Genomic DNA, 25578 nt, shown 5'->3' with positions numbered 1-25578 from the left:
AATAGGAATTTAAAAGTTCGGCCTTCTCAACATCATTTTTGACCACTTCACCCTTTTCATCATGTGAAAATCCTATAGCATCTTTGACTTTTCTTTTGGTTTTGACATACCTCCAAATCCTTTTTTTTATTGCTTTGGTCTCCCTTGCAAGCATCACTTTATTACTGGCTTTAGCTCTTCTAACGCTTGCCCTGCATTCCCTGCAGACACCATTATAGTCTTCTTTAGATATGCTCCCCTTCCATTTAATATACATTTATTTTTTATCAATTGATTAAGTTCTGTGTTCATACATCCTGGTCTCTTTAAAGGCTTAAAATTGTTCTTTTTTTCTGGATTGTTACTGATTGTGCTGTGAGAATTTCATTTAGCAAAATCTCCCATCTTTCTTGGACATTTCTGTCCTTTAAAAGATCCAGCCATTGTGTCAGTAACTATAACATACACTGCAAAAAAACAAAACCTTGCTAAATGGTGCAAACAAAACTAATCTCTGCTAATTGCAGCACTCAACAAGCCCACATATTCATATTCAGCTGCAGGAGTCGGGCAGTGTCAATGCGCATGTGCACGCACATCGGCTGCCTTTAGGCAGCACTTATTATCCTCAATAGCACGGATACCTACAACAGGAGACAAAATTCATGTAAAAGCAAATTTATATTTTATTAAACTGTAAAACTACTTCCCTTATTGGGGTTTTCCCGTTTCTTTAAAATGCATGTCACCAGATTTTTGCCACCTAATTTGAGAGCAGCATAATGTGGATGCGGCGACCCTGATTCCGATGATGTGCCTTTTACTGGGCTACTTGCTTTAGTTTTGCACTAATACGTTTTTCTGTTACACCTTAATTTGCACCATATATTGTAATCCATATTCTGTTTAGCTCTTCCATTATTAAGATTTTTTTTTACAGTGGCAGGTGAAATTTATTTTGTATAGTTTTATTTGTACATATGACAACAAATGAATTCAGACCTGTTGATTTATAACCAGATGTAATCATACTGAAATACAAACTCCCACATTTATGAATATTATCCACTAGGTGTCGCTGTTTCCCTTGTTCTAACAGGTGACGCTGTAGCTGCAGATTCCCGCTAGGTGTCGCTGTGAGGTGGAGGTTACTGAGGCCCTGTGTTACTACTCCAGCCGGGGCCTAGCCTGAGATTGTATCCTTACAAACAGCCTCCTGTGCGGCCATCATGGCGGTGCTCGGCTAACAGGTGAGTGTGGAGCGTGCAGTCACCGGACGGCAGTGGCCCACGCTGCTGTGTCAGTGAGCTGGCTGATTTACTGGTGACACGTGTGATTTATGTCCCATCAGGTCCTGGCAATATGGCTGCACCCTGCTGGGTATAATGACTGGGCTGCAGTGCGGGTGCTCTGCCCTCTCCTGGCTGGCCCTTAGTGTTATGCTGGTGCCCAGTGCCCCCATGTCACCCCTGCACTTCTATATACCATGTGCATACCATACATTCTATATATACCATGTGCCCCTATTGTATTTGTGTGCTTATATACTTTTCTATCTATTATAGGGCTCTTTAGGGTCAGTTATACAGGGACAGCCGCCGTTGAGTGGGGCGCCACTTGTGCAGGTCTCTAGGGTGCCAACCTCCGCGCTAGGTAGGTTCATGTAAGCATAGATTGTTACTAGAGGACAGTGCAGTTCATAAAAGGCAGTGGTATCTCTCATTGACTTTTTATGTGGCACATATGATTTTTCATATTTGTACCCACTATAACAATCATGGGTATAATCACATAAAATAAACTTCAAAAATCCTCATCCCCAGCCCAGATTAACATCTAATCTTTTTTGTACAGAGGTTCTGTAATCAAATTTCCCTATATTACTCAGTATCTTAATAACCATTGGTATTTTTATAAAGTTCGAAGAAAATCCTGAATCGCACCATAAGGAATAAACGGGACTTTTGTGGCTGGATAGATTAATATTTGTCTTGTTTCCTTTTCCTGTGCGTGTAGTGTTTTGTGGCATCATACCTATGATGGTTTGATCTGTGGTGTAATATAGACAAGATGTTCGGCCTATTTGGTTTATCTCCGCAGGGGCTGAACTAAGGTCTTTTTTCCAACGTACAGGCAAGAAACCATCCCTGAGATCTCCCGGAATGGATGGCAGTTTCTCATGTTGATATACCGGGGTTTTTTCTGGGGGGACGCACGTATGCTAAGACATGCATGGGCGATATGCCGCTGTTAGTGTGATACCTGTCTTCTATGTAGGCGCACTACAAGTTTCCCAAACATTATGAATGCGATCCAGCTTTACGACATATCGCCAGCCTGGTATATCGCGCATTATGTGCGTTCCACAGGTGTAAGAGTGCGGTCCAGGCACAGGAAGTGAGTCACACGCCATACTCAGCTGACGGTCGGCGTCTGACGCACTTCCGGTTCGTAAACTATTTAAAGGACACAGATGGGGAATATGTAATACAGCCACTAGAGCGATCGCTTACACTCCCCTGATGAATCCGTGAGAGGATGAAACGCGTCGGAAGACGCTATAGAGGCCCATCATCCGTTTCCTGTATCTGAAGGAACATGGTACAGCCCCCTCAGGAAATGGGTGAGATCTAACCATATCACCGCTTTAAACTGAAAGTGACACAGGCTCTGGTGCTAATAAGGGATATATAACCCTATTAATGATACTGAAGCACATATACGGGTTGTGATCACGCTTTCTTTGCAGGTGAAAAAATGTGGCTATCTGCATCACTATACAAGGCTTCCTACTGATAATGGACTAAGGGATGGGCATATGGCCCGTTACAGAGTAGGAGTCTTGGGATGCTATTCACCATTTTGGGCCCTTCAGTTCATTACATATGCTGCAATATTGTATGCTGATGGACAATAGTGTGCCAGATATATACTCTTGTACAATTTTGAGCATGGCAATATGATGGGGCGGTTTTGTGCTTATTGGTACATGGCTAGATAAATGATATGGACAATGTGTCATCTACTATATAATTGTCTAAGGGTCACTTCCGTCTGTCTGTCCTTCTGTCTGTCCTTCTGTCTGTCACGGATATTCATTGGTCGCGGCCTCTGTCTGTCATGGAATCCAAGTTGCTGATTGGTTGTGGCAAAACAGCCACGACCAATCAGCGACGGGCACAGTCCGGAAGAAAATGGCCGCTCCTTACTCCCCACAGTCACTGCCCGGCGCCCGCTGTTATGATCTGGTGATTAGGGAGCGACATGCGTCTAGCTCTGAGCAGGTGGCAACTATACTGACCGCAGTCCCTAAGCTCAACACAACACTAGAAGTAGCCGTGGAATGCTCCTAACTCGGCCTAGGCATCTCGTCACAGCCTAAGAGCTAACTACCCCTAAAGATAGAAGCAGGAAAACTATCTTGCCTCAGAGAAAATCCCCAAAGGATAGATTAGTGTTATGGACATGATGGTTAGGAGCACCAGGAACGACCTGATGGTTAAACTCACACAAGACAAGCTCTGGGAAGTGGGAACTCTGCTGACCGCAACCCCTAATCCTATCACACAACTAGAAATAGCCGTGGAGCGTACCTAACACGGCCTAGACGCCTCTTCACAGCCTAAGAGCTAACTAGCCCTAGAAATAGAAAATAAAGCCTACCTTGCCTCAGAGAAATTCCCCAAAGGAAAAGGCAGCCCCCCACATATATTGACTGTGAGTAAAGATGAAAGTCACAAACACAGAAATGAAACAGGTTTCAGCAAAGAGAGGCCCGACTTACTAAACAGACTGAGGATAGGAAAGGTATCTTTGCGGTCAGCACAAAAACTACAAAAAGACCACGCAGAGTGTGCAAAAAGACCTCCGCACCGACTCACGGTGCGGAGGTGCCACTCTGCATCCCAGAGCTTCCAGCTAGCAAAACAAAATCATGATAGCAAGCTGGACCAGAAAACAATGAACAAATAATAACTAGCAGGGACTTAGCTTCTGCTGGAGTAGACAGGTCACCAGAAAGATCCAAGAGCGAACAGAACCAGTACAAGAACATTGACAGCTGGCATGGAGTAACGATCTGAGTGGAGTTAAATAGAGCAGCCAGCCAACGAATAAACTCCGTCACCTGTGGAAGGAACCTCAGAAGCAGCAGCACCACTCACAGCAACCAGAGGGAGTCCATGGACAGAACTCGCCGAAGTACCATTCATGACCACAGGAGGGAGTTCGATAACAGAATTCACAACAGATTAGCCCCCCACAAATAATGACTGTGAGAGGAGAAGGAAATGACATACGTAGTATGAAACAAGATTTAGCACAGGAGGCCACTTCTAGCTAAATAGAAATAGTACATAACAGAACGCTGTACGGTCAGTAAAAAAAACTAGAAAAAGTCCACCGCAGAGAAATGCAAAAATCTCCACACCTGACTAAAGGTGTGGAGGGCAAACTCTGCTGCCCAGAGCTTCCAGCTTAACTGAATAGATCCATACTGAAAAGCTGGACAAATGAACAAAAACAAAGAAAGTGCTGAACAACAAAGTCCACAACAAGAGAACCGCAAAAGGACAAGCAAGGACTTGGCTTTGATGAACTGGTCAGAGTGTCAGGAAAGTCCTAAGAGCAATGACTCCAGGCAGGAACAATTGACAACTGGCATTGAATGAGGGATAAGGCCAGACTAATATAGCCGAGCCAGAAAGACGATCAGTGAAAACAGCTGCTGAAGCTAAATCCAAGAAGCAGCCATACCACTCAAAACCACAGGAGGGAGCCAAAGAGCAGAACTCACAAAAATGCTACTTACAACCACCAGAGGGAGCCCAAGAGCGGAATTCACAACAGCCCGCATACTCCCCTCCGGTCACCACTCACATTGGGTTAATGCCGGATGTAACGGACCGCGTTATGCCGCGGGTCACGCACTCCGTTACCGCCGCTATTAACCCTGTGTGTCCCCAACTTTTTACTATTGATGCTGCCTATGCGGCATCAATAGTAAAAAAATGTAATGTTAAAAATAATAAAAAAGCAAAAAACCTGCTATATTCACCCTCCGTAGTCCTCCGAGCCGCTCGCGCCTGCCGCCATCTTCCGTTCCCAGCGATGCATTGCGAAATTACCCAGAAGACTTGGCGGTCTCACGAGACCGCGAAGTCATCTGGGTAATTTCACAATGCATCCTGAGAACGGAAGACGGAGCCTCGTGTGGTAATGTGTGGTGACGGATCCTCGTGTGGTAATGTGGGGGGACGGAGCCTCGTGTGGTAATGTAGGGGGACGCAGCCTCGTGTGGTAATGTGGGGGGACGCAGCCTTGTGTGGTAACGTGGGGGAGACGCAGCCTCGTGTGGTAATGTGGGGGGACGCAGCCTCGTTTGGTAACGTGGGGGAGACGCAGCCTCGTGTGGTAATGTGGGGGGACGCAGCCTCGTGTGGTAATGTGGGGGGACGCAGCCTCGTGTGGTAATGTGGGGGGACGCAGCCTCGTGTGGTAATGTGGGGGGACGCAGCCTCGTGTGGTAATGTGCGGGGACGCAGCCTCGTGTGGTAATGTGGGGGGACGCAGCCTCGTGTGGTAATGTGTGGGGACGCAGCCTCGTGTGGTAATGTGTGGGGACGCAGCCTCGTGTGGTAATGTGTGGGGACGCAGCCTCGTGTGGTAATGTGGGGGGCGGAGCTACTTTGCAGGGGACGGGATTAGCGAGTAATCACGATGCCTCTTATATACGGTATATAGATGAGTATGATATAAGCTAAACAGCACGTTTGTAGGCTCCTCAAGCTCATTTGCCTTTTCTGGCAGCCTTGCTGACAATAGACTTTGTTTGTGGTCTACTCATCTTTGAGAGAGCCACTTCTGGGCACACTTTTGGTATAGGTTCCTGTACAGGACCATACCACAAATATTGCCATCAGCCTTTTTATACCCCTTTTCCTTTTTTGTGTCTTGTGTCATGTTTGTTTTTTCATTTACCGTAAGTGGTTTCAGTTTGGCACTTTTTTTCGTTTCTTTCTATTTTTTGGAGATGATGAAAGTTAAGTTTTAGGTCCATTGCTAATCATATATACCGTTTTTGTTGATCATATCCTGCCTTGTACATCCCAGTCAGTATATCCTGAACCAGCGCATACACGGAGTGGATCCCTTATAGATCCTATGGATTCCAAAAGTGCTTCCTTTTACTATACATCAGGCAGGTGTACTTTTTTTCTGTACAGGAAAGCATAGCCTGCTGTACTCTCTTGTATAGATGGCCAACGGAGCAATGTTTTCTGCACAGCATAAGGGTATGTGCTGCAGAAAAAATCTGCAAATACTGATTTGTTGGCCAGAAAAACAGCGTAAAATCCTATTGTTTTTTATGCATGCTCCCCATTCATTAGTATGGGTGAACTCAGCAGCACTGAAAGAATTGACATACTGCAGATTTAATCTGCAAGGAAAATATCCACATCCACTTTGCTGGGTATAGGAAATGCTTCAGCATTTGGAACCAATGTGCGCCAAAAAAACCTGCAATGTGTGCCCAGACCCAAAGTCTGACCAATTACTGAACATGTGAATGTGGCCTTATCGAATACGTGCTCTTCTGTGACTGTTGACGTGTCCTTTTCTATATCGGCATACATTGGGGTCTATGTTCAATGAACACATTGGGGGATTTCACCCTTATATACACCCACCGGAACCCTTATATGTGCTGTAAACTGGTATGTTCTGTTCTACACCGATCATCTCAGTGCTGAATACCAAATTTTGCACAGTCGAGCACACATTCTATAACGCCACGTTCAGTATTTGGTCAGTATTTTACATCAGTATTTGTAAGCCAAAACCAGGAGTGGAAAAGTCAGAGGAAAAGTAATAGAAACACGTCACCACTTCTGTATTTATCACCCACTTCTGGTTTTGGCTTAGGCTGGGTTCACATTGCGTTAGCAGCAGCCCGTTCAGCACATATGGTAACGGGCTGCTGTTAATGCAAGTGCCGGCGTTAATCGCGCTAGCACAGATAGAGCATCTGCTAGCTCTATCTGCGCTAGCAGTGACGGACCCGGAAACGCTGCAGCCCGCGTCTCCGGGTCCGTCACTCAATGACGGCACATCTCACATCTCGTGCGCTAGCGATGCGTCTGAAATTGCTTTCAATGGCGGCGTTAACGGACTACGTTACACCGCGTTATGCTGCGGTGTAACATAGTCTGTTTAACAGACCACCATAACGCAGTGTGAACGTAGCCTTACAGATACTGATGTAAAATACTGAACGTGTGACCGTGGCCTAAAGGTATGTGCACATGGTGTGTTATTTGGGCAGATGCCACCTGAAAAATCACCGCAAAAAATGAATATGATTCACTGAATTTTAAAAATGACATTGTTGTTCACTTGGTCAGTCTTTTGTCACTTTTTTTTTAACCTCTTCTTTATTCAGAAACCCTGAAATGGTTAATAGAAGTATCATGTTCATTCTCCGGGCATGGTCCACCAGTGAGCCACTCGCTAGTCATAATGTAAATTATAGAAAAAAGAAGCCGGGGGTGGAGCCGCTGCAAAATTGACAGCATCTATTTACAGCAGTCTAGCAACCTGTCGCCAACACGCTCTGCATATCCAGAAAAACCCTTTTTATAATACTCCCCACCTACGGCGCAATCTGATGCAGTGGGCGTCACTGGTCTTGCTCGGAATCACCTCTTTTCCCGCAATCGCCGTCGTCTTGCCATGCTTAATGTGGATGACCTGTCCTACGTCATCCTCACATCCCCAATCTTTCTGCATCGCACATGAGAGCAGGAAAAATGCTGCAGAAAAAAGGTGCGGTTTTGATGCGTTTTTTATGCATTTTTCCCCCGTTTATTAGAATGGGTTAAAAATGCTGAAAAAACACACCTAAAAATGAAGTATGTAGGTATTTTTTTTTAATTTTTTTTTTTCAAAAAGCGTATGTCATCCAACCACTAGAATGGATGGAACCTAAATCTAGTGATTCACCTCTCACCCCAGCGAGGCCTCGAATTAAATGGGAAAGAGATAGCATGCAGCTTAGCTCTGATTAATACCTGTATGGGAAAGATGGGGGCAACCAAATGCCCCTCATGCATATATACTAATAAAATGAAAGTCATCTATGTAATACATGGACTGCTGATCTCGCCCACAAGGGCAGCTAGTTAGTGGCGCCGAGTGGGAACCCTCCCTATGTAATGTCCTAATTGGTACATAATTGTAGACCATGACTTTACAGCTATATATTACACTCATGGCCTGACTACATAAGTACAGTACTGTGCTGGTTGTGGCTGTTTTTAGTTCTGATCTCTCATTTATTTTCAAGGATTTTTCCCTCTTGCCGTGTTTTCCTCACTCAGGACCATGGGGGAAGAATACAAAATCCAAGTATTTGATGCTGAAACTCAAAATCTTCTTAAGACTGCTTTAAAAGGTTAGTAATCCCGAGTGTAAATCTGTATGCTGTAGTATCTCATGTGTACCTGCTTCATCGTGATCATTCATCCCGTGACAGAGCCGTCCAGCGTAGATCTGGAGAAGGTGGCTAATGTGATTGTGGAACAGTCACTTAGGGATGCTATGTTCAGCAAAGAAGCCGGGAAAATGTGCTACACTATCATTCAGGTAAGACCTCAGCGCAGAATACGTAGACACGCGGCAGTCGCGATGTGATGCTCACTTTTCTATATGTCATATCTGCTGTGGAGAACATATACACCCAGAATGGGAAAAATGACCAGAAACTCCTTGATTCAGGTTCATACCTTAGAGCAGTGTTCCCCAACTCCAATCCTCAAGAGCCACCAACAGGTCATGTTTTCAGGATTTCCTTAGTATTGCCCTGGTGATGGAATTGTTACCTGTCTAGATGATGGAATTATCGCCTGGGCAATACTAAGGAACTCCTGAAAACATGACCCGTTGGTGGCTCTTGAGGACCGAACTTGGGGAACACTGCCTTAGAGGTTCTCCACCTTTTGAAGCCATTTTTTGGGACCTAAATGCATGTAATTGAGGCTAAAAGTCATTTATGAAATTGGGGTTAATTAAAAAATGTGCACGATTTGCCTTCTGTAACCACTGTATTGGATTGTCTATTCCTGTCTGCAGAAAGACCTTACTGAGAATCCATCAGTCAGCTCACTATGACGTCTTAAAGAAGTTTCTAATTGTTATCCATCTTTTTTATTTTTTTATTCTAAGCTGATTTTTGGCGATATCAATGTTAAGTATGCTGGGGAGCAAAGAGCCTATAAAAACCAAAGCTGGCAACATTTCTAATGAAACCCAGTTCATATCGCAAAGGAGAGGGGCAAGTGGAATATTTGTTGGTCAAATAAGCGTTTGGCCTACAGCAATCAGAGGAGATTCTGAAAAGTCACATACCGTAAACGTGCAGAAATACTTTAAGCCCTGTTTACATTGAACATCACTTCAAATCACATACAAGTGATCGGTAAATTGTTCTGAGAATCTGATGTGTTTGAAATGGGGCAACCAAGAGGGAGAAGCCTCCACTCCCCATGGGAAGTAGCATTCTTTGTGTGCAAATATGGTGTTTGCCTTTAGAGGGGTGCTCCAACCTTTTTTCCAGTTCTCTGTGCATGATGGCCTGATTCATGTAGTAGTATTAAAGGAATGTCCTAGGAATACAGTAATTATATTAGTTCGGCCCTCTAAAACCATCCAAACTTCTCATGCGGCCCCTTATAAAAAAGAAAAAAATAACTAAAGGAATCTAATTATAAGGCTGGTGCTACACGCTTTTTTGGCTCTCACAGTTGGAACCAGTTGTACTTTTTGCTGGTTGCCTTTCGCTGTAGTGAGAGCGTTACAATGTGACCCCATTCACTTGCATTATGCTGTAATGTATCAGCGCTTAGAGGAAGCCTTTGGTTGTGCAACCTGTGTCTTAGCTGCTATTTGTAAAGGTCCATGCATGAGACAATACTGGCCAAATGTTCCCCATAATGGCTGTACACACCTACAAATCTCTTTTACAGAACTATAGGCACAGTATTCTTCTTTAGGGACAATGCTGACCGAAAGTGTTAGCTACACCTCAAAGACGTCTGCGGTTCTTCCAATGGATTTACCTTCTACCCCTCAGGCAGAGAGTAAAGAGTCGGGTCGCAGCGTCTTCCGATCCTCACTCTTGAACCGACTACAAAGTGAATATCAGAACCGGGAAGAGCTGCGGGCTCGCTCCGTGCAGGAATGGGTCTGCTATGTCAGCTTCATCTGCAATATTTTTGACTATTTAAGAGTAAGTATCACAGAATCCTGTTAGTATTCTCTCCATTTTCTGATATGGTTATTATCCCTGTATATCTCTCCCCATAGGTCAATAACATGCCAATGCTGGCCTTGGTTAATCCTGTATATGACTGCCTCTTCCAGCTTGCACAGCCTGACAGCTTACAGAGGGAGGAGGAGGTATGAAGTCAAATAATTCACATAACTTGTGTGAGAGTAAATTTTCAGATTTGCCTGCCATTTTTGATGGTGCTGCGTTTGGGGTGTGAAGGAGTTGCGTGCAAATTATGTTATAATTTGCCATAAAAGTATTAAAGGTTCGAGAGTGTAAGCATCTGACAGGGATGGGCATTCCATAGTTTTGCTACTCTGTAGAGACCCTTTTCCTACAATAACCCTGTAGCACAAAATTGCTTACATGTACATAGTTGCAGGGGTTCCAATGTGTAGAGAGGTGAGCTAAGTGCTCTCCACACAAGGTAGATGCTGGATATATTATGTAGCCGGTATCTGTGCCGCTCTCCATCTCTCACAGTGGTGTAGAAATGGTGTAATAGTTGGTGCTCATGCATACCAGGTCACCATCAGCCTCTCAACGCGATTGTGGGGCAACGATGGCTTACCATGGCATGTAAAGAAGCTGCGGAGACACCATCACGTGTTTCTCGACGCAAGCAGTGAATAGCCAGGCCTTTCCCCGGGAAGGAACAACCACGGGAAGGGCAGCATCCTATGAAGGAAAGCCACCTATGCCAAGCATGGTATCCATCCACAGACAGCTGTTTCGGGGTTTTTGCCCCTCATCAGTGTGGAGTAGGAATCTGGCTATTAGGAGCAGTGCCTAGTAGAAAGGTGTCATAGGATGCTGCCCTTCCCGTGGTTGTTCCTTCCCGGGGAAAGGCCTGGCTATTCACTGCTTGCGTCGAGAAACACGTGATGGTGTCTCCGCAGCTTCTTTACATGCATCTGCATATTTCCCATAAGGGATGGGGGCAGTGTTCTGGAATCACTGCGTTGAGAAACACGTGATGGTGTCTCCGCGGTGTTGGATGTTTTGGTCTCCCCGAGGCCAATCATCTGTGCCTTTATAGCCTTTTTACTAGGCACTGCTCCTAATAGCCAGATTCCTACTCCACACTGATGAGGGGCAAAAACCCCGAAACAGCTGTCTGTGGATGGATACCATGCTTGGCATAGGTGGCTTTCCTTCATAGGATGCTGCCCTTCCCGTGGTTGTTCCTTCCCGGGGAAAGGCCTGGCTATTCATTGCTTGCGTCGAGAAACACGTGATGGTGTCTCCGCAGCTTCTTTACATGCATCTGCATATTTCCCATAAGGGATGGGGGCAGTGTTCTGGAATCACTGCATTGAGAAACACGTGATGGTGTCTCCGCGGTGTTGGATGTTTTGGTCTCCCCGAGGCCAATCATCTGTGCCTTTATGGCTTACTATGGCAGTCAGGGGCCTGCTGATGCACTCATCTCTGCCTGTCCCCAGAAGTGTGGATTCACACTTTCCTGGAAAAAATGCATTCTAAAATAATTGAAAGATCATATGTACCCCATATCAGTGTAAAAAATAAGCTTCAGCTCAGGACCCAAAATGTCATCACACAACTCCATGGATGGAAAAATAACATGTCTTGGAAAATGGGGACACAAACCAAAATTGTATCCCTTTTTCAGCACTTTTTTTTATGTGTGCTGAAAATGCCCCTCCCCCGGCTTATACTCGAGTTAGGGTCTCAGAAGATGGAGGGGGAGCAGCGGATCACAGGAGGCAGTAGCCGGCTGCTGCAGCTAAAGCCTGTGCCCACTGCTAAAGAGAAATGAATATTCACTTAGTTGGCAGTGAATATTCATTTCTCTGTAATATCGGGCACAGTAGTCGCATCCGCCGGCTTCCTGCAGCGGCTAGGCGGTAACGTGTGCCCTCTACTTAAGAGAAGTGAATATTAATTTCTCTTAAGTAGAGGGCACATGTGACCGCCCGACCTCTGCAGGAAGCCAGCAGCTGACACTGTGCGCACTAATAAATATCAATGAATATTCACTGCCCTCCATGCACATAGTCCCGGCGTGGAGTGCAGTGAGTATTCCGGCAGCTGTGCTCTGCTTGTAAACAGTACATGACATCAGTGCCATGCGCTGCTTACAATCCTAAATCAGCTGCTGGCACCGGAAGAAGATGGACAAAGGTGTTTTTTTTGTTTTTTTTTTTATAAGGGCCATCCATACAAGGATAGGGATGAGGAGCCATGCATACAACTATAGGAATGAGGAGCCATGCATACATGGATAGGAATAATGAGTAGTGATGAGCGAGTGTGCTCGTTACTTGGGTTTTCCGAGCATGCTCGGCTGTTCTCCGAGTATCTTGAGCGTGCTCGTATATTGTTTGTGTCCCCACAGCTGCATGATTTGCGGCTGCTAGACAGCCTGAACACATGCAGGGACTGCCTGTTTGTTAGGGAATCCCCACATTTATTCAAGCTGTCTAGCAGTCGCAAATCATGCAACTGCAGGGACACAAAACATAATCTATGAGCACACCCAAGATACTCGGAGAACACCCGAGCATGCTCGGAAAACCCAAGTAACGAGCACACATGCTCATCACTAATGAGGAGCCATGATTAAGAGGATATGGATGAGGAGCCATGCATACAAGGATAGGGATGAGGGGACCATGCATACCAGGATGGGGATGAGGAGCCATGCATACCAGGATAGGGATGAGGAGGCAATGCATAACAGGATGGGGATGAGGAGGCAATGCATAACAGGATGGGGATGAGGGGGCCATGCATACCAGGATGGGGATGAGGGGTCTATGCATACCAGGATGGGGATGAGGAGCCATGCATACCAGGATAGGGATGAGGAGGCCATGCATAACAGGATGGGGATGAGGGGGCCATGCATACCAGGATGGGGATGAGGGGACTATGCATACCAGGATGGGGATGAGGAGCCCATGCATACCAGGATGGGGATGAGGGGACTATGCATACCAGGATGAGGAGGCCATGCATACCAGGATAGGGATGAGGGCGCCATGCATAACAGGATGAGGAGGCCATGCATACCAGGATAGGGATGAGGGCGCCATGCATAACAGGATGAGGAGGCCATGCATACCAGGATGGGGATGAGGGAGCCATGCATAACAGGATGGGGATGAGGGGACTATGCATACCAGGATGAGGAGGCCATGCATACCAGGATAGGGATGAGGACGCCATGCATAACAGGATGAGGAGGCCATGCATAGCAGGATAGGGATGAGGGAGCCATGCATAACAGGATGGGGATGAGGGGACTATGCATACCAGGATGGGGATGAGGAGCCATGCATACCAGGATGGGGATGAGGGGACTATGCATACCAGGATGGGGATGAGGGGACTATGCATACCAGGATGAGGAGGCCATGCATACCAGGATAGGGATGAGGGAGCCATGCATAACAGGATGGGGATGAGGAGCCATGCATACCAGGATAGGGATGAGGAGGCCATGCATACCAGGATAGGGATGAGGAGGCCATGCATAACAGGATGGGGATGAGGGGGCCATGCATACCAGGATGGGTATGAGGGGACTATGCATACCAGGATGAGGAGGCCATGCATACTGTTATGACCTGGTGGTCAGGACAATAATGGACCTGATGGTTAAGAGCACACGGAATGACCTGATAGTTACTGATAATATAGGACGAGCTCTGGGACGTGGGAACTCTGCTGACCGCAATCCCTAATCCTATCACACACACTAGAAATAGCCGTGGATTGCTCCTAACGCTCCCTATGCAACTCGGCACAGCCTAAGGAACTAGCTAGCCCTGAAGATAGAAAAATAAAGCCTACCTTGCCTCAGAGAAATTCCCCAAAGGAAAAGGCAGCCCCCCACATATAATGACTGTGAGTAAAGATGAAAATACAAACACAGAGATGAAATAGATTTAGCAAAGTGAGGCCCAACTTACTGAACAGACCGAGGATAGGAAAGGTAGCTTTGCGGTCAGCACAAAAACCTACAAAAAGACCACGCAGAGGGCGCAAAAGACCCTCCGCACCGACTCACGGTGCGGAGGCGCTCCCTCTGCGTCCCAGAGCTTCCAGCAAGCAAGACACAAACAAAATAGCAAGCTGGACAGAAAAATAGCAAACCAGAGAAAAACAAGCGGGCACTTAGCTACTGCTGGGAAGACAGGTCACAAGAACGATCCAGGAGTGAACAAGACCAATACTGGAACATTGACAGGTGGCATGGAGCAAAGATCTAAGTGGAGTTAAATAGAGCAGCCAGCTAACAAATTAACCTCATCACCTGTGGAAGGAAACTCAGGAACACCCACAGCCACCAGAGGAATTCCATGGATAGAACCAGCCGAAGTACCATTCATGACCACAGGAGGGAGCCCGACAACAGAATTCACAACAGCATACCAGGATAGGGATGAGGGAGCCATGCATAACAGGATGGGGATGAGGGGGCCATGCATACCAGGATGGGGATGAGGGGACTATGCATACCAGGATGGGGATGAGGAGCCATGCATACCAGGATGGGGATGAGGGGACTATGCATACCAGGATGGGGATGAGGGGACTATGCATACCAGGATGAGGAGGCCATGCATACCAGGATAGGGATGAGGGCGTCATGCATAACAGGATGGGGATGAGGGCGCCATGCATAACAGGATGAGGGGGCCATGCATACCAGGATGGGGATGGGGGGACTATGCATACCAGGATGGGAATGAGGAGCCATGCATACCAGGATGGGGATGAGGGGACTATGCATACCAGGATGGGGATGAGGAGGCCATGCATACCAGGATAAGGATGAGGGAGCCATGCATAACAGGATGGGGATGAGGAGCCATGCATACCCGGCTTATACTTGAGTCAATACGTTTTCCCAGATTTTTATGGTAAAATTAGGTGCCTCGGCTTATACTCGAGTCGGCCTATACTCGGATATATACAGGTCCTTCTCAAAAAATTAGCATATAGTGTTAAATTTCATTATTTACCATAATGTAATGATTACAATTAAACTTTCATATATTATAGATTCATTATCCACCAACTGAAATTTGTCAGGTCTTTTATTGTTTTAATACTGATGATTTTGGCATACAACTCCTGATAACCCAAAAAACCTGTCTCAATAAATTAGCATATCAAGAAAAGGTTCTCTAAACGACCTATTACCCTAATCTTCTGAATCAACTAATTAACTCTAAACACATGCAAAAGATACCTGAGGCTTTTATAAACTCCCTGCCTGGTTCATTACTCAAAACCCCCATCATGGGTAAGACTAGCGACCTGACAGATGTCAAGAAGGCCATCATTGACACCCTCAAGCAAGAGGGTAAGACCCAGAAAGAAATTTCTCAACAAATAGGCTGTTCCCAGAGTGCTGTATCAAGGCACCTCAATGGTAAGTCTGTTGGAAGGAAACAATGTGGCAGAAAACGCTGTACAACGAGAAGAGGAGACCGGACCCTGAGGAAGATTGTGGAGAAGGACCGATTCCAGACCTTGGGGAACCTGAGGAAGCAGTGGACTGAGTCTGGTGTGGAAACATCCAGAGCCACCGTGCACAGGCGTGTGCAGGAAATGGGCTACAGGTGCCGCATTCCCCAGGTAAAGCCACTTTTGAACCATAAACAGCGGCAGAGGCGCCTGACCTGGGCTACAGAGAAGCAGCACTGGACTGTTGCTAAGTGGTCCCAAGTACTTTTTTCTGATGAAAGCAAATTTTGCATGTCATTCGGAAATCAAGGTGCCAGAGTCTGGAGGAAGACTGGGGAGAAGGAAATGCCAAAATGCCTGAAGTCCAGTGTCAAGTACCCACATCAGTGATGGTGTGGGGTGCCATGTCAGCTGCTGGTGTTGGTCCACTGTGTTTCATCAAGGGCAGGGTCAATGCAGCTAGCTATCAGGAGATTTTGGAGCACTTCATGCTTCCATCGGCTGAAATGCTTTATGGAGATGAAGATTTCATTTTTCAGCACGACCTGGCACCTGCTCACAGTGCCAAAACCACTGGTAAATGGTTTACTGACCATGGTATTACTGTGCTCAATTGGCCTGCCAACTCTCCTGACCTGAACCCCATAGAGAATCTGTGGGATATTGTGAAGAGAAAGTTGAGAGACGCAAGACCCAACACTCTGGATGAGCTTAAGGCCGCTATTGAAGCATCCTGGGCCTCCATAACATCTCAGCAGTGTCACAGGCTGATTGCCTCCATGCCACGCCGCATTGAAGCAGTCATTTCTGCCAAAGGATTCCCGACCAAGTATTGAGTGCATAACTGAACATTATTATTTGATGGTTTTTTTGTTTGTTATTAAAAAACACTTTTATTTGATTGGATGGGTGAAATATGCTAATTTATTGAGACAGGTTTTTTGGGTTATCAGGAGTTGTATGCCAAAATCATCAGTATTAAAACAATAAAAGACCTGACAAATTTCAGTTGCTGGATAATGAATCTATAATCTATGAAAGTTTAATTGTAATCATTACATTATGGTAAATAATGAAATTTAACACTATATGCTAATTTTTTGAGAAGGACCTGTACTGTATACTACCTGATTATTTTTGCTGTACAAGGAACGCCAGGTCTCTGCTGCTTTCATACACTGGCAGTATTTTTGGAATAGAAGAAGCACCATCAAATGGACATAAAAGATTAAGGGTATATATACATGGTGTCTTTTAACTTTTATGCATCATGACTATTTTCTGTTTTTGCATTTTAATTTTTTCCTCTCATTCCAAGATCCATTATTTTTTTTTATTTTTTTCGTTCACATATTAGCCTTATTAGTGCTATTTTTTTGTGGGACGAATTCTACTTTTAAATTACACCATTTATTTTATATTGTGATGTACTGAAAAGCAAGAGAAAAAATTGCATGTGCGGCAAAACTGTAAGGAAAGGACAATTATATGGGGCTCCTGATTTAATATGGATATTCAAAAATACTTAACCTACTGATGTCTCAATTAATTTTACTCTTATTGGTACCTATTTTTATTTTTGAAATTTTACCAGTAGCTGCTGCATTTTCCACCCTAGGCTTATACTCGAGTCATTAAATTTTCCCTGGTTTTTGTGGCAAAATTAGGGGGGTAGGCTTATACTCGACTATATACGGTAATTGATTAGGTGGCAGAAAATCTCACTTAGGCCACATTCACATGTTCAGTATTTGGTCAGTATTTTACCTCCGTATTTGTAAGTCAAAACCAGGAGGGGAACAATCAGAGGAAAAGTATAATAGAAACACGTCACCACTTCTGGACTTATCACCCACTCCTGGTTTTGGCTTACAGATACTGAGGTAAAATACTGACCAAATACTGAGCGTGTGCACATGACCTTATAGTTGGTGCCAGGATATGCTTATTAACCCCTTTCTGACATCGGATGTACTACCCCGTCGAGGTGGGGTGGGCCCCTATGACCACCGACGTGATAGTACGTCCAGCGCGATCGGCGGCGCTCACGCGATGTGCCAAGAGTGGTCACGGACCGCCCCCGGCACATTAACCCCCAGCACACCGCGATCAAACATGATCGTGATGTGCCGGCGGTGCAGGGAAGCATCGCGCAGGGAGGGGGCTCCCTGCTGGCTTCCCTGAGCCCCCCGCAGCAATGCGATGTGATCGCGTTGCTGCGAGGGTCTGCATACCTCCCTCCCTGCTCCAGGCCCGGATCCAAGATGGCCGCGGCATCCGGGTCCTGCAGGGAGGGAGGTGGCTTCACAGAGCCTGCTCAGAGCAGGCACTGTGAAGTCTGCAGCACTGTAAGTCAGATCGGTGATCTGACAGAGTGCTGTGCAAACTGTCAGATCACCGATCTGTGATGTCCCCCCTGGGACAAAGTAAAAAAGTAAAAAAAAATTTTTCCAAATGTGTAAAAAAAAAAAAAAATCCTAAATAATGAAAAAAAAATAAAAATATTATTCCCATAAATACATTTCATTATCTAAATAAAAAAAATAAAACAATAAAAGTACATATATTTAGTATCGCCGTGTCCGTAACGGCCCGACCTATAAAACTGGCCCACTAGTTAACCCCTTCAGTAAACACCGTAAGAAAAAAAAAAAAAACGAGGCAAAAAACAACGCTTTATTATCATACTGTCGAACAAAAAGTGGAATAACACGCGATCAAAAAGACAGATATAAATAACCATGGTACCGCTGAAAACGTCATCTTGTCCCGCAAAAAACGAGCCGCCATACAGCATCATCAGCAAAAAAATAAAAAAGTTATAGTCCTGAGAATAAAGCGATGCAAAAATAATTATTTTTTCTATAAAATAGTTTTTCTATAAAATAGTTTTTATCGTATAAAAGCGCCAAAACATAAAAAAATGATATAAATGAGGTGTCGCTGTAATCGTACTGACCCGAAGAATAAAACTGCTTCATCAATTTTACCAAACGCGGAACGGTATAAACGCCTCCCCCCAAAAGAAATTCATGAATAGCTGGTTTTTGGTCATTCTGCCTCACAAAAATTGGAATAAAAAGCGATCAAAAAATGTCACGTGCCCGAAAATGTTACCAATAAAAACGTCAACTCGCCCCGCAAAAAACAAGACCTCACATGACTCTGTGGACCAAAATATGGAAAAATTATAGCTCTCAAAATGTGGTAACGCAAAAAATATTTTTTGCAATAAAAAGCGTCTTTCAGTCACGGCTGCCAATCATAAAAATCCGCTAAAAACCCACTATAAAAGTAAATCAAACCCCCCTTCATCACCCCCTTAGTTAGGGAAAAATTAAAAAAATGTTTTTATTTCCATTTTCCCATTAGGGTTAGGGTTAGGGCTACAGTTAGGCTAGGTTCACACTACGTTAGTGCAGTCCGTTCAACATATCCGTTAAACGGACTGCACTAACGCAAGTGCCGGCACTTGCACAGCGCTAGCGCAGATGGAGCTTCTGCTAGCTCCATCTGCGCTAGCGGCGAGCTAGCAGTGACGGACCCGGAAACGCTGCAGGCGGCGTCTCGGGTCCGTCACTCAATGACGGCACATCGCTAGCGCACGCCATTGCTTGTAATGGCGGTGTTAACGGACTACGTTACACCGCGTTATGCCACGGTGTAACGTAGTCCGTTAAACGGGTTCACACAACGCAGTGTGAACCCAGCCTTAGGGTTGGGGTTGGGGCTAAAGTTACAGTTAGGGTTTAGATTACATTTACAGTTGGGAATAGGGTTGGGATTAGAGTTAGGGGTGTAGAGTTATGGGGTATCAGCGTACTCAGGACAAATTGGACAACAACTTTTGGGGTCGAATTTCTCCTCTTACCCTTGGGAAAATAAAAAATTGGGTGCGAAAAGATAATTTTTATGAAAAAATATGATTTTTTATTTTTACGGTTCTACATTATAAACTTCTGTGAAGCACTTGGTGGGTCAAAGTGCTCACCACACCTCTAGATAAGTTCCTTAGGGGGTGTACTTTCCAAAATGGCGTCACTTGTGGGAAGTTTCAATGTTTAGGCACATCAGTGGCTCTCCAAACGAAACATGGCGTCCCATCTCAATTCCAGTCAATTTTGCATTGAAAAGTCAAATGGCGCTCCTTCACTTCCGAGCTCTGCCATGCGCCCAAACAGTGGTTTACCCCCAAATGTGGGGTATCGGCGTACTCAGGACAAATTGGACAACAATGTTTGGGGTCCATTTTCTCCTGTTACCCTTGGTAAAATAAAACAAATTGGAGCTGAATTAAATTTTTTGTGAAAAAAAGGTTAAATGTTCATTTTTATTTAAACATTCAAAAAATTCCTGTGAAGCACCAGAGGGGTTAATAAACTTCTTGAATGTGGTTTTGAGCACCTTGAGGGGTGTAGTTTTTAGAATGGTGTCACACTTGGGCATTTTCTATCATATAGACCCCTCAAAATGACTTCAAATGAGATGTGGTCCCTAAAAAAAAATGGTGCTGTAGAAATGAGAAATTGCTGGTCAACTTTTAACCCTTATAACTCCCTAACAAAAAAAAATTTTGGTTCCAAAATTGTGCTGATGTAAAGTAGACACGTGGGAAATGTTACTTATTAAGTATTTTGTGTGACATATCTCTGTGATTTAATTGCATAAAAATTAAAAGTTGGAAAATTGCGAAATTTTCATAATTTTCGCCAAATTTCCGTTTTTTTCACAAATAAACGCAGGTACTATCAAAGAATTTTTACCATTGCCATGAAGTACAATATGTCATGAGAAAACAATGTCAGAATCACTGGGATCCGTTGAAGCGTTCCAGAGTTATAACCTCATAAAGGGACAGTGGTCAGAATTGTAAAAATTGGCCCGGTCATTAACGTGCAAACCACCCTTGGGGGTAAAGGGGTTAAATACATAGCGCAGGATTCCAAATAAATTTGATGTTTTCTTGTCAATATTCATAGTATAACCGTACTTTAAAGGCACTATATCAGTTTTTGCTCAAGCAAATAAATCATGGCATAATTCAGCATTGCTTGTAACGGGACTCCTACTCGTGTACATACTCACTGACCCATGTATTTGTCGTCAGGTGGACTGCTTGGTTCTCCAGTTGCACAAGGTTGGCGAACAGTTGGAGAAGGTGAATGGCCAAAGAATGGATGAGCTGTTTTCTCTTCTACGGGATAGTTTTCTGCTTCAAGGTGGACTGGGCTCTCTCGCACAACTTCTGCTGCTGGAAATGATAGAATATCGAGCGGCAGGCTGGAAAATGACGGATGCTGCACAAAAGTATTACTACAGTGAGGTGTCGGACTGATCCCATCAGATGAGGGTCACTTCACATGCCAATGGAGTTCGGAACACATTGCAATAATTCAACCCTATGATTCGGTAGATTTGCGTATAAAAATGCCCAAGCTTAAAATGGTACAGACGTGTATTTCCTATGGGTTTTAAGCTTTTTAATATTTTTAAGATATTACTGTTCTGACAAAAAAGGTTTAAGATGAAATCTTTACCTCCGAGAAGACACATCGGACGATTACTCGCCCGTATGAAAGAGGCATAATGACCATTCATACATAGCGCCTTCCAGATCATTCACCCATATGAGACTGCGTTCACATGTTGCAGCCATATAGCATTTCTTGCTACAAAAAAATCAATTTGACACAATTTTCCAAAATTGCGGCAGTTCTACCTCAATTGTGGGGTAAAAAAAAATGTAACATGCCCACAATGTGTAAATACAACCAATCAGCCGATGTAATTGGGTCTATAGATCATCGTTGTCAGCAACACATTGCCCCGTATAAAAAAGGCTGTGTATGGACAGAACGATCATATGGCCAATTGTCCCTATGACATTTGTATGCGTCCTGGTGAAAGGACCCCAAACATTTACCGATCAACTTACGGTACTTAGTTACTGCCTGTTATGGACATAAATCTGTCTGAGGAAACAAGGGTCTTAGGTTGTAGTGTTTTTAAAGGAAGGTAGTGCAGTTTGAATGTCTTCTGCTTTTTCCCTTTGGCGTTACAAGACTTAAAATTAAGTTTTAGAAGTCTTTCCACACAGTTCTTAAAGGGGGGCCTTATGCATTCCCAAAACATTTAAGATCTCTCATTACTTTGAACAAGTCTTCAGAATTTTTTTTTAAGGAAAAGTCACCAGGATTTTGCCACCTGAGAACAACATAATGTAGTGACAGAGACCCTGATTCCAACGATGTGTCACTTATGGGGTTGCTTGCTGTAATTTTTATACAATCACCGTTTCCTCAGCAGGAGATTTATCACTTCAGGCCTAGTAAACCTGCTTTTATGTAGTCCTCCTTATTTATGAGCTCTTTATAACCCTGTCCCCACCAATGATTGGCATATTTCTGCCTGTGCACAGTGTACTCAGAAAGCTGCCAATCACCTGTGTGGGCACGGTTATAGAGATCTCAGCTTTTTAAAAATGAGTAAATTTGCAGTAGATAATATAGTGATTTTATCAATACTACAGCAAGAAGTCCAGTAAGTGACACATTGCTGGAATCAGAGTCTCTGCCCCTAAATCAAGCTGCTCACAGATGGTGTAGCAAATACGGTACCTGGTGACAAATAATCTTTAGGGTATTTATAGTATCTTGACCTGAATCAAACCTACCTGTGGGTTTTCTAAATCCAGAACTTCCTGGTAACCATGACATACAGTAAGCCCTAAGATAGACATGTACGTCACAGCCATGATCAGTGGGTTACTGTACTTCTTGTATTAAGTTATTGTGTTAGGGAGGTTTAAGACATGAGTGAGTTTTGCAGAGTGTATGTTGTGTAAGTGAATGGAATCTGCACACACATCTGAAGTTTGTACACAAATATGCACAATACCATTGGAAAATGGTGCGCTTCATAGCAGACTTTGCTATTTTGACTTTTTATAAACTTTTTGGGGATATTGTATACTTTTCTGCATAACCATGATTATTATAATACATGCAAACGAGGGTGCTTTTATGAATTTTAATTAAAATATTTTTAATATGGTGTTAGTTTTTCTCAAAAATGTGTGTGCGTGTGTATATCTATACAATTTTATATATATGTAAATCTATGCTTTTACTTAAAGGGCCACTGTCACCCCCTCCAGCCGTTATAAACTAAAAGAGCCACCTTGTGCAGCAGTAATGCTGCATTCTAACAAGGTGGCTCTTTTAGTTTTTTGTTCATGTATTCCCAAAATAGAGCGCTTTGAAATTTATCCAAAATACCTCTCTTTGTCCATGGAGGCGGGTCCTCACTCCTCAGCTTGAACCGGTACTCTGCCGTCACTCCAATCTTCAGGGGCTTTCGGCGCCGCCCCCTCCGCTCTGTTTTCGCTTCAAAACCTGCGCTGTGTACAACTGTGTGGGGCAGGAGCAGTAAGCTCTGGCCGTCTGACGTCCCAGCCAGGCTTACAGACTGCGCCTGTGCGGGCAGTGCGGCCACCCACCTTGGGAATCCCAGCCCCGCAGTGTGTTATGCATTATGCACAGTGCGGGGCTGGGATTCCTGGGCATGCGCACTGCGTGTGTCAGCCTGTCACCCAGGTCCCCCGCCTTACAGCGTCTGTATATTCAGCTGATCGTGCCTCCTCCTAGCAATTCTTTCTCGGCGATTGTTAATATGTTAATCGCAGGTCGAGTTTTGTCATCTACGCCATCGTCTGTCCCTGTCGGAAAGTCTACGTCGGTCAAACCTCGCAGGAGTTGAGGAGACGTGCACAGAAGCACCTGTCTACAATTAATCTGGCTTCTACGGACCGCAAGATGGGTAAGGTCTTGACCCCTTTAGCACTTCATTACCTCAAATGCCATGGTGGCAGTCCCAGTAATACCTCAATTTTTGGCCTGCAGAAAATCTTTTATAACGAAAGAGGTGGTGACCGACGTAGACTTCTCCTCCAACATGAAGCCCGTTGGATTTTTCGTCTTAACTCTATGGCACCTTCAGGATTAAATGAAGAACTACTTTATACCGGATTCCTGGGCTAACGTTTTTCCGACCACAGGGCCCTGTTCTTTGGCAACTTCAATTTTTTATCTTATTTGATTTGTGGATATTTTTTTTCTCTCCGTTGCGGTGCTATTTTGTGGTATTTGGGACTTTTTGAGACATCTACTCTCCCCCACGGCAGGAACAAGATCTTTTCTGGGTGGGCATCTTTGATCTATGGCTGGACTTTGTCTTGGCTGGGAAACGCAGTATTTTCTGGACCAGAACATTTGTATTTTGATGTGTTACAGTTCCCTCTGTATGGACCTTCATCTTGGAACATCCCTGGATTACATATGTGGACAGTGTATATTTATTTGTGCATATAATCATGTATTAGGGATCTTACTACTACTTTTTTTCCCCCAGGTTTCTTTACACATTAGGTATGCCCTGTTTATACTTATATCCAGATCGGTAGTGCAACTTGCGCTTTACTTCTTTATCTGCCCAGTTCTATTTCTTATTGTGCGGCCGCACATAGTGCTAGCTTTTTTCTCTCTGCCCCAGTATTTGGTTCGGCGGCTCTTCTTTCTTTCTCCATGCAAGTCTATTTACTTGCTGGATTGTTTGCTGAATCCACGTATGCACCGCCCTCCCTGACTCACTTCCGGTCCCGGACCTCAGACGCAGCACACCGGTAATACTTCTCCTCATTATTCCTTGTATATGAAGCAGATACTTACCCTAGCGCATTACCTTCCCTGACGAAGCTGCTCTTCAGCAGCGATGCGCGTGGGATCTTCCCACACCCCACATCTCTGCCGTGATATGCCCGGGCTATCTTTGCACCTATAGGTCTGCTGCCTTCACTTCTTGAGCATTGGATACTTTTTCCTGCCCTCGCTGTGGTCCACATCTTCATGCCTGTTTTGTGACCGGGCTCCAGATTGTACTCTATTGGTTCTGCCTGATTTATTTTCTATCTTATGTGGCTCCCAGGCTTTTTGTGCAGGCTCGCATACTGCGAGATCCAGCTCATTGGCAGTGGTCCCGTTCACCCTCACAGGGCTATCATTACATTTTTTACATGTTTATACGCTGCAGGCCCCCCTTCTTTTCTTGGTCATCATCTACGACACATATAGGGACGCCTATAATGTGCTTCGTAAAGGGCTTGGTCTGGTCATCTCTGCTATAATATTCATGTTGGTTCACTTTATATTATTTGATATATTTTGTGTGGACCTTGTTTAATTGTTTATTACGTACAGCGTGTTTTCTGTAGATCTTGCTCCTTTTGCAGACTTTGTACTTCTTGTATAGGCAGTTAGATGGGGGTGTGGTGTACTTTGGTACAGTTTTTAATTGATTTTATATTTGTATTGTGTCTTTGCTTGTAATAAAATTTATTTGATATTTTGGTATATATCTTGTAGCAGGTGTGCACGTTCTTTTGCATCTTCTCGCCTACCATCGAAACCTTCAAAAAGAACCTGAAGACCCACCTCTTCCGACAAGCCTACAACCTGCAGTAACCACCGATTGACCAAACCGCTGCACGGCCAGCTCTACCCTCACCTACTGTATCCTCACCCATCCCTTGTAGATTGTGAGCCCTCGCGGGCAGGGTCCTCTCTCCTCCTGTACCAGTTGTGACTTGTATTTTTCAAGATTATTGTACTTGTTTTATTATGTATACCCCTCCTCACATGTAAAGCGCCATGGAATAAATGGCGCTATAATAATAAATAATAATAATAATAATAATAATTGGTTCTTTCTTTTCTTTGTGGCCAGTGGAAAAGGACTCCGGCAGTGCGGCAGAGGAGGTGAGGGGCCACCATTGG

General features: G+C 44.5%; 1 protein-coding gene across 4 annotated transcripts; it reads left to right on the top strand.

Annotated features, from left to right (window-relative positions):
- Positions 1–1096: 1096 nt before the first annotated feature.
- MIF4GD (MIF4G domain containing) lies at positions 1097–25159 on the top strand. Of its 4 annotated transcripts, XM_069752175.1 has the most exons (8): positions 1113–1229; positions 8324–8431; positions 8513–8622; positions 10109–10264; positions 10342–10434; positions 20856–20906; positions 23433–23566; positions 23650–25159. In XM_069752175.1, exons 2-7 carry the CDS (start codon positions 8362–8364, stop codon positions 23538–23540), a joined length of 588 nt encoding a protein of 195 aa, XP_069608276.1. In that variant the 5' UTR covers positions 1113–1229; positions 8324–8361; the 3' UTR covers positions 23541–23566; positions 23650–25159. The 4 variants fall into 4 exon arrangements, with proteins under 4 accessions (XP_069608274.1, XP_069608276.1, XP_069608275.1 ...); XM_069752174.1 differs by having other exon boundaries at positions 23433–25159; XM_069752173.1 differs by having other exon boundaries at positions 1097–1229; positions 8358–8431; positions 20856–25159.
- The last annotated feature ends 419 nt before the right edge of the window (positions 25160–25578 follow it).

This window comes from Ranitomeya imitator, chromosome 2 (assembly GCF_032444005.1).
Source record: "Ranitomeya imitator isolate aRanImi1 chromosome 2, aRanImi1.pri, whole genome shotgun sequence".
Taxonomy (NCBI): Eukaryota; Metazoa; Chordata; class Amphibia; order Anura; family Dendrobatidae; genus Ranitomeya; species Ranitomeya imitator.
Note: the sequence above shows the minus strand (reverse complement) of the source record. Positions and strands in the feature narration are given on the sequence as shown.

What these genes read in the sequence shown, in the direction of transcription:
- MIF4GD (XM_069752173.1), top strand. Translation starts at nt 8,362, where the DNA reads ATGGGGGAAGAATACAAAATCCAAGTATTTGATGCTGAAACTCAAAAT. An exon ending in TCTTAAGACTGCTTTAAAAG is followed by an intron (nt 8,432 to 8,512) that starts GTTAGTAATCCC and finishes ATCCCGTGACAG; the next exon opens with AGCCGTCCAGCGTAGATCTG. An exon ending in TGTGCTACACTATCATTCAG is followed by an intron (nt 8,623 to 10,108) that starts GTAAGACCTCAG and finishes TCTACCCCTCAG; the next exon opens with GCAGAGAGTAAAGAGTCGGG.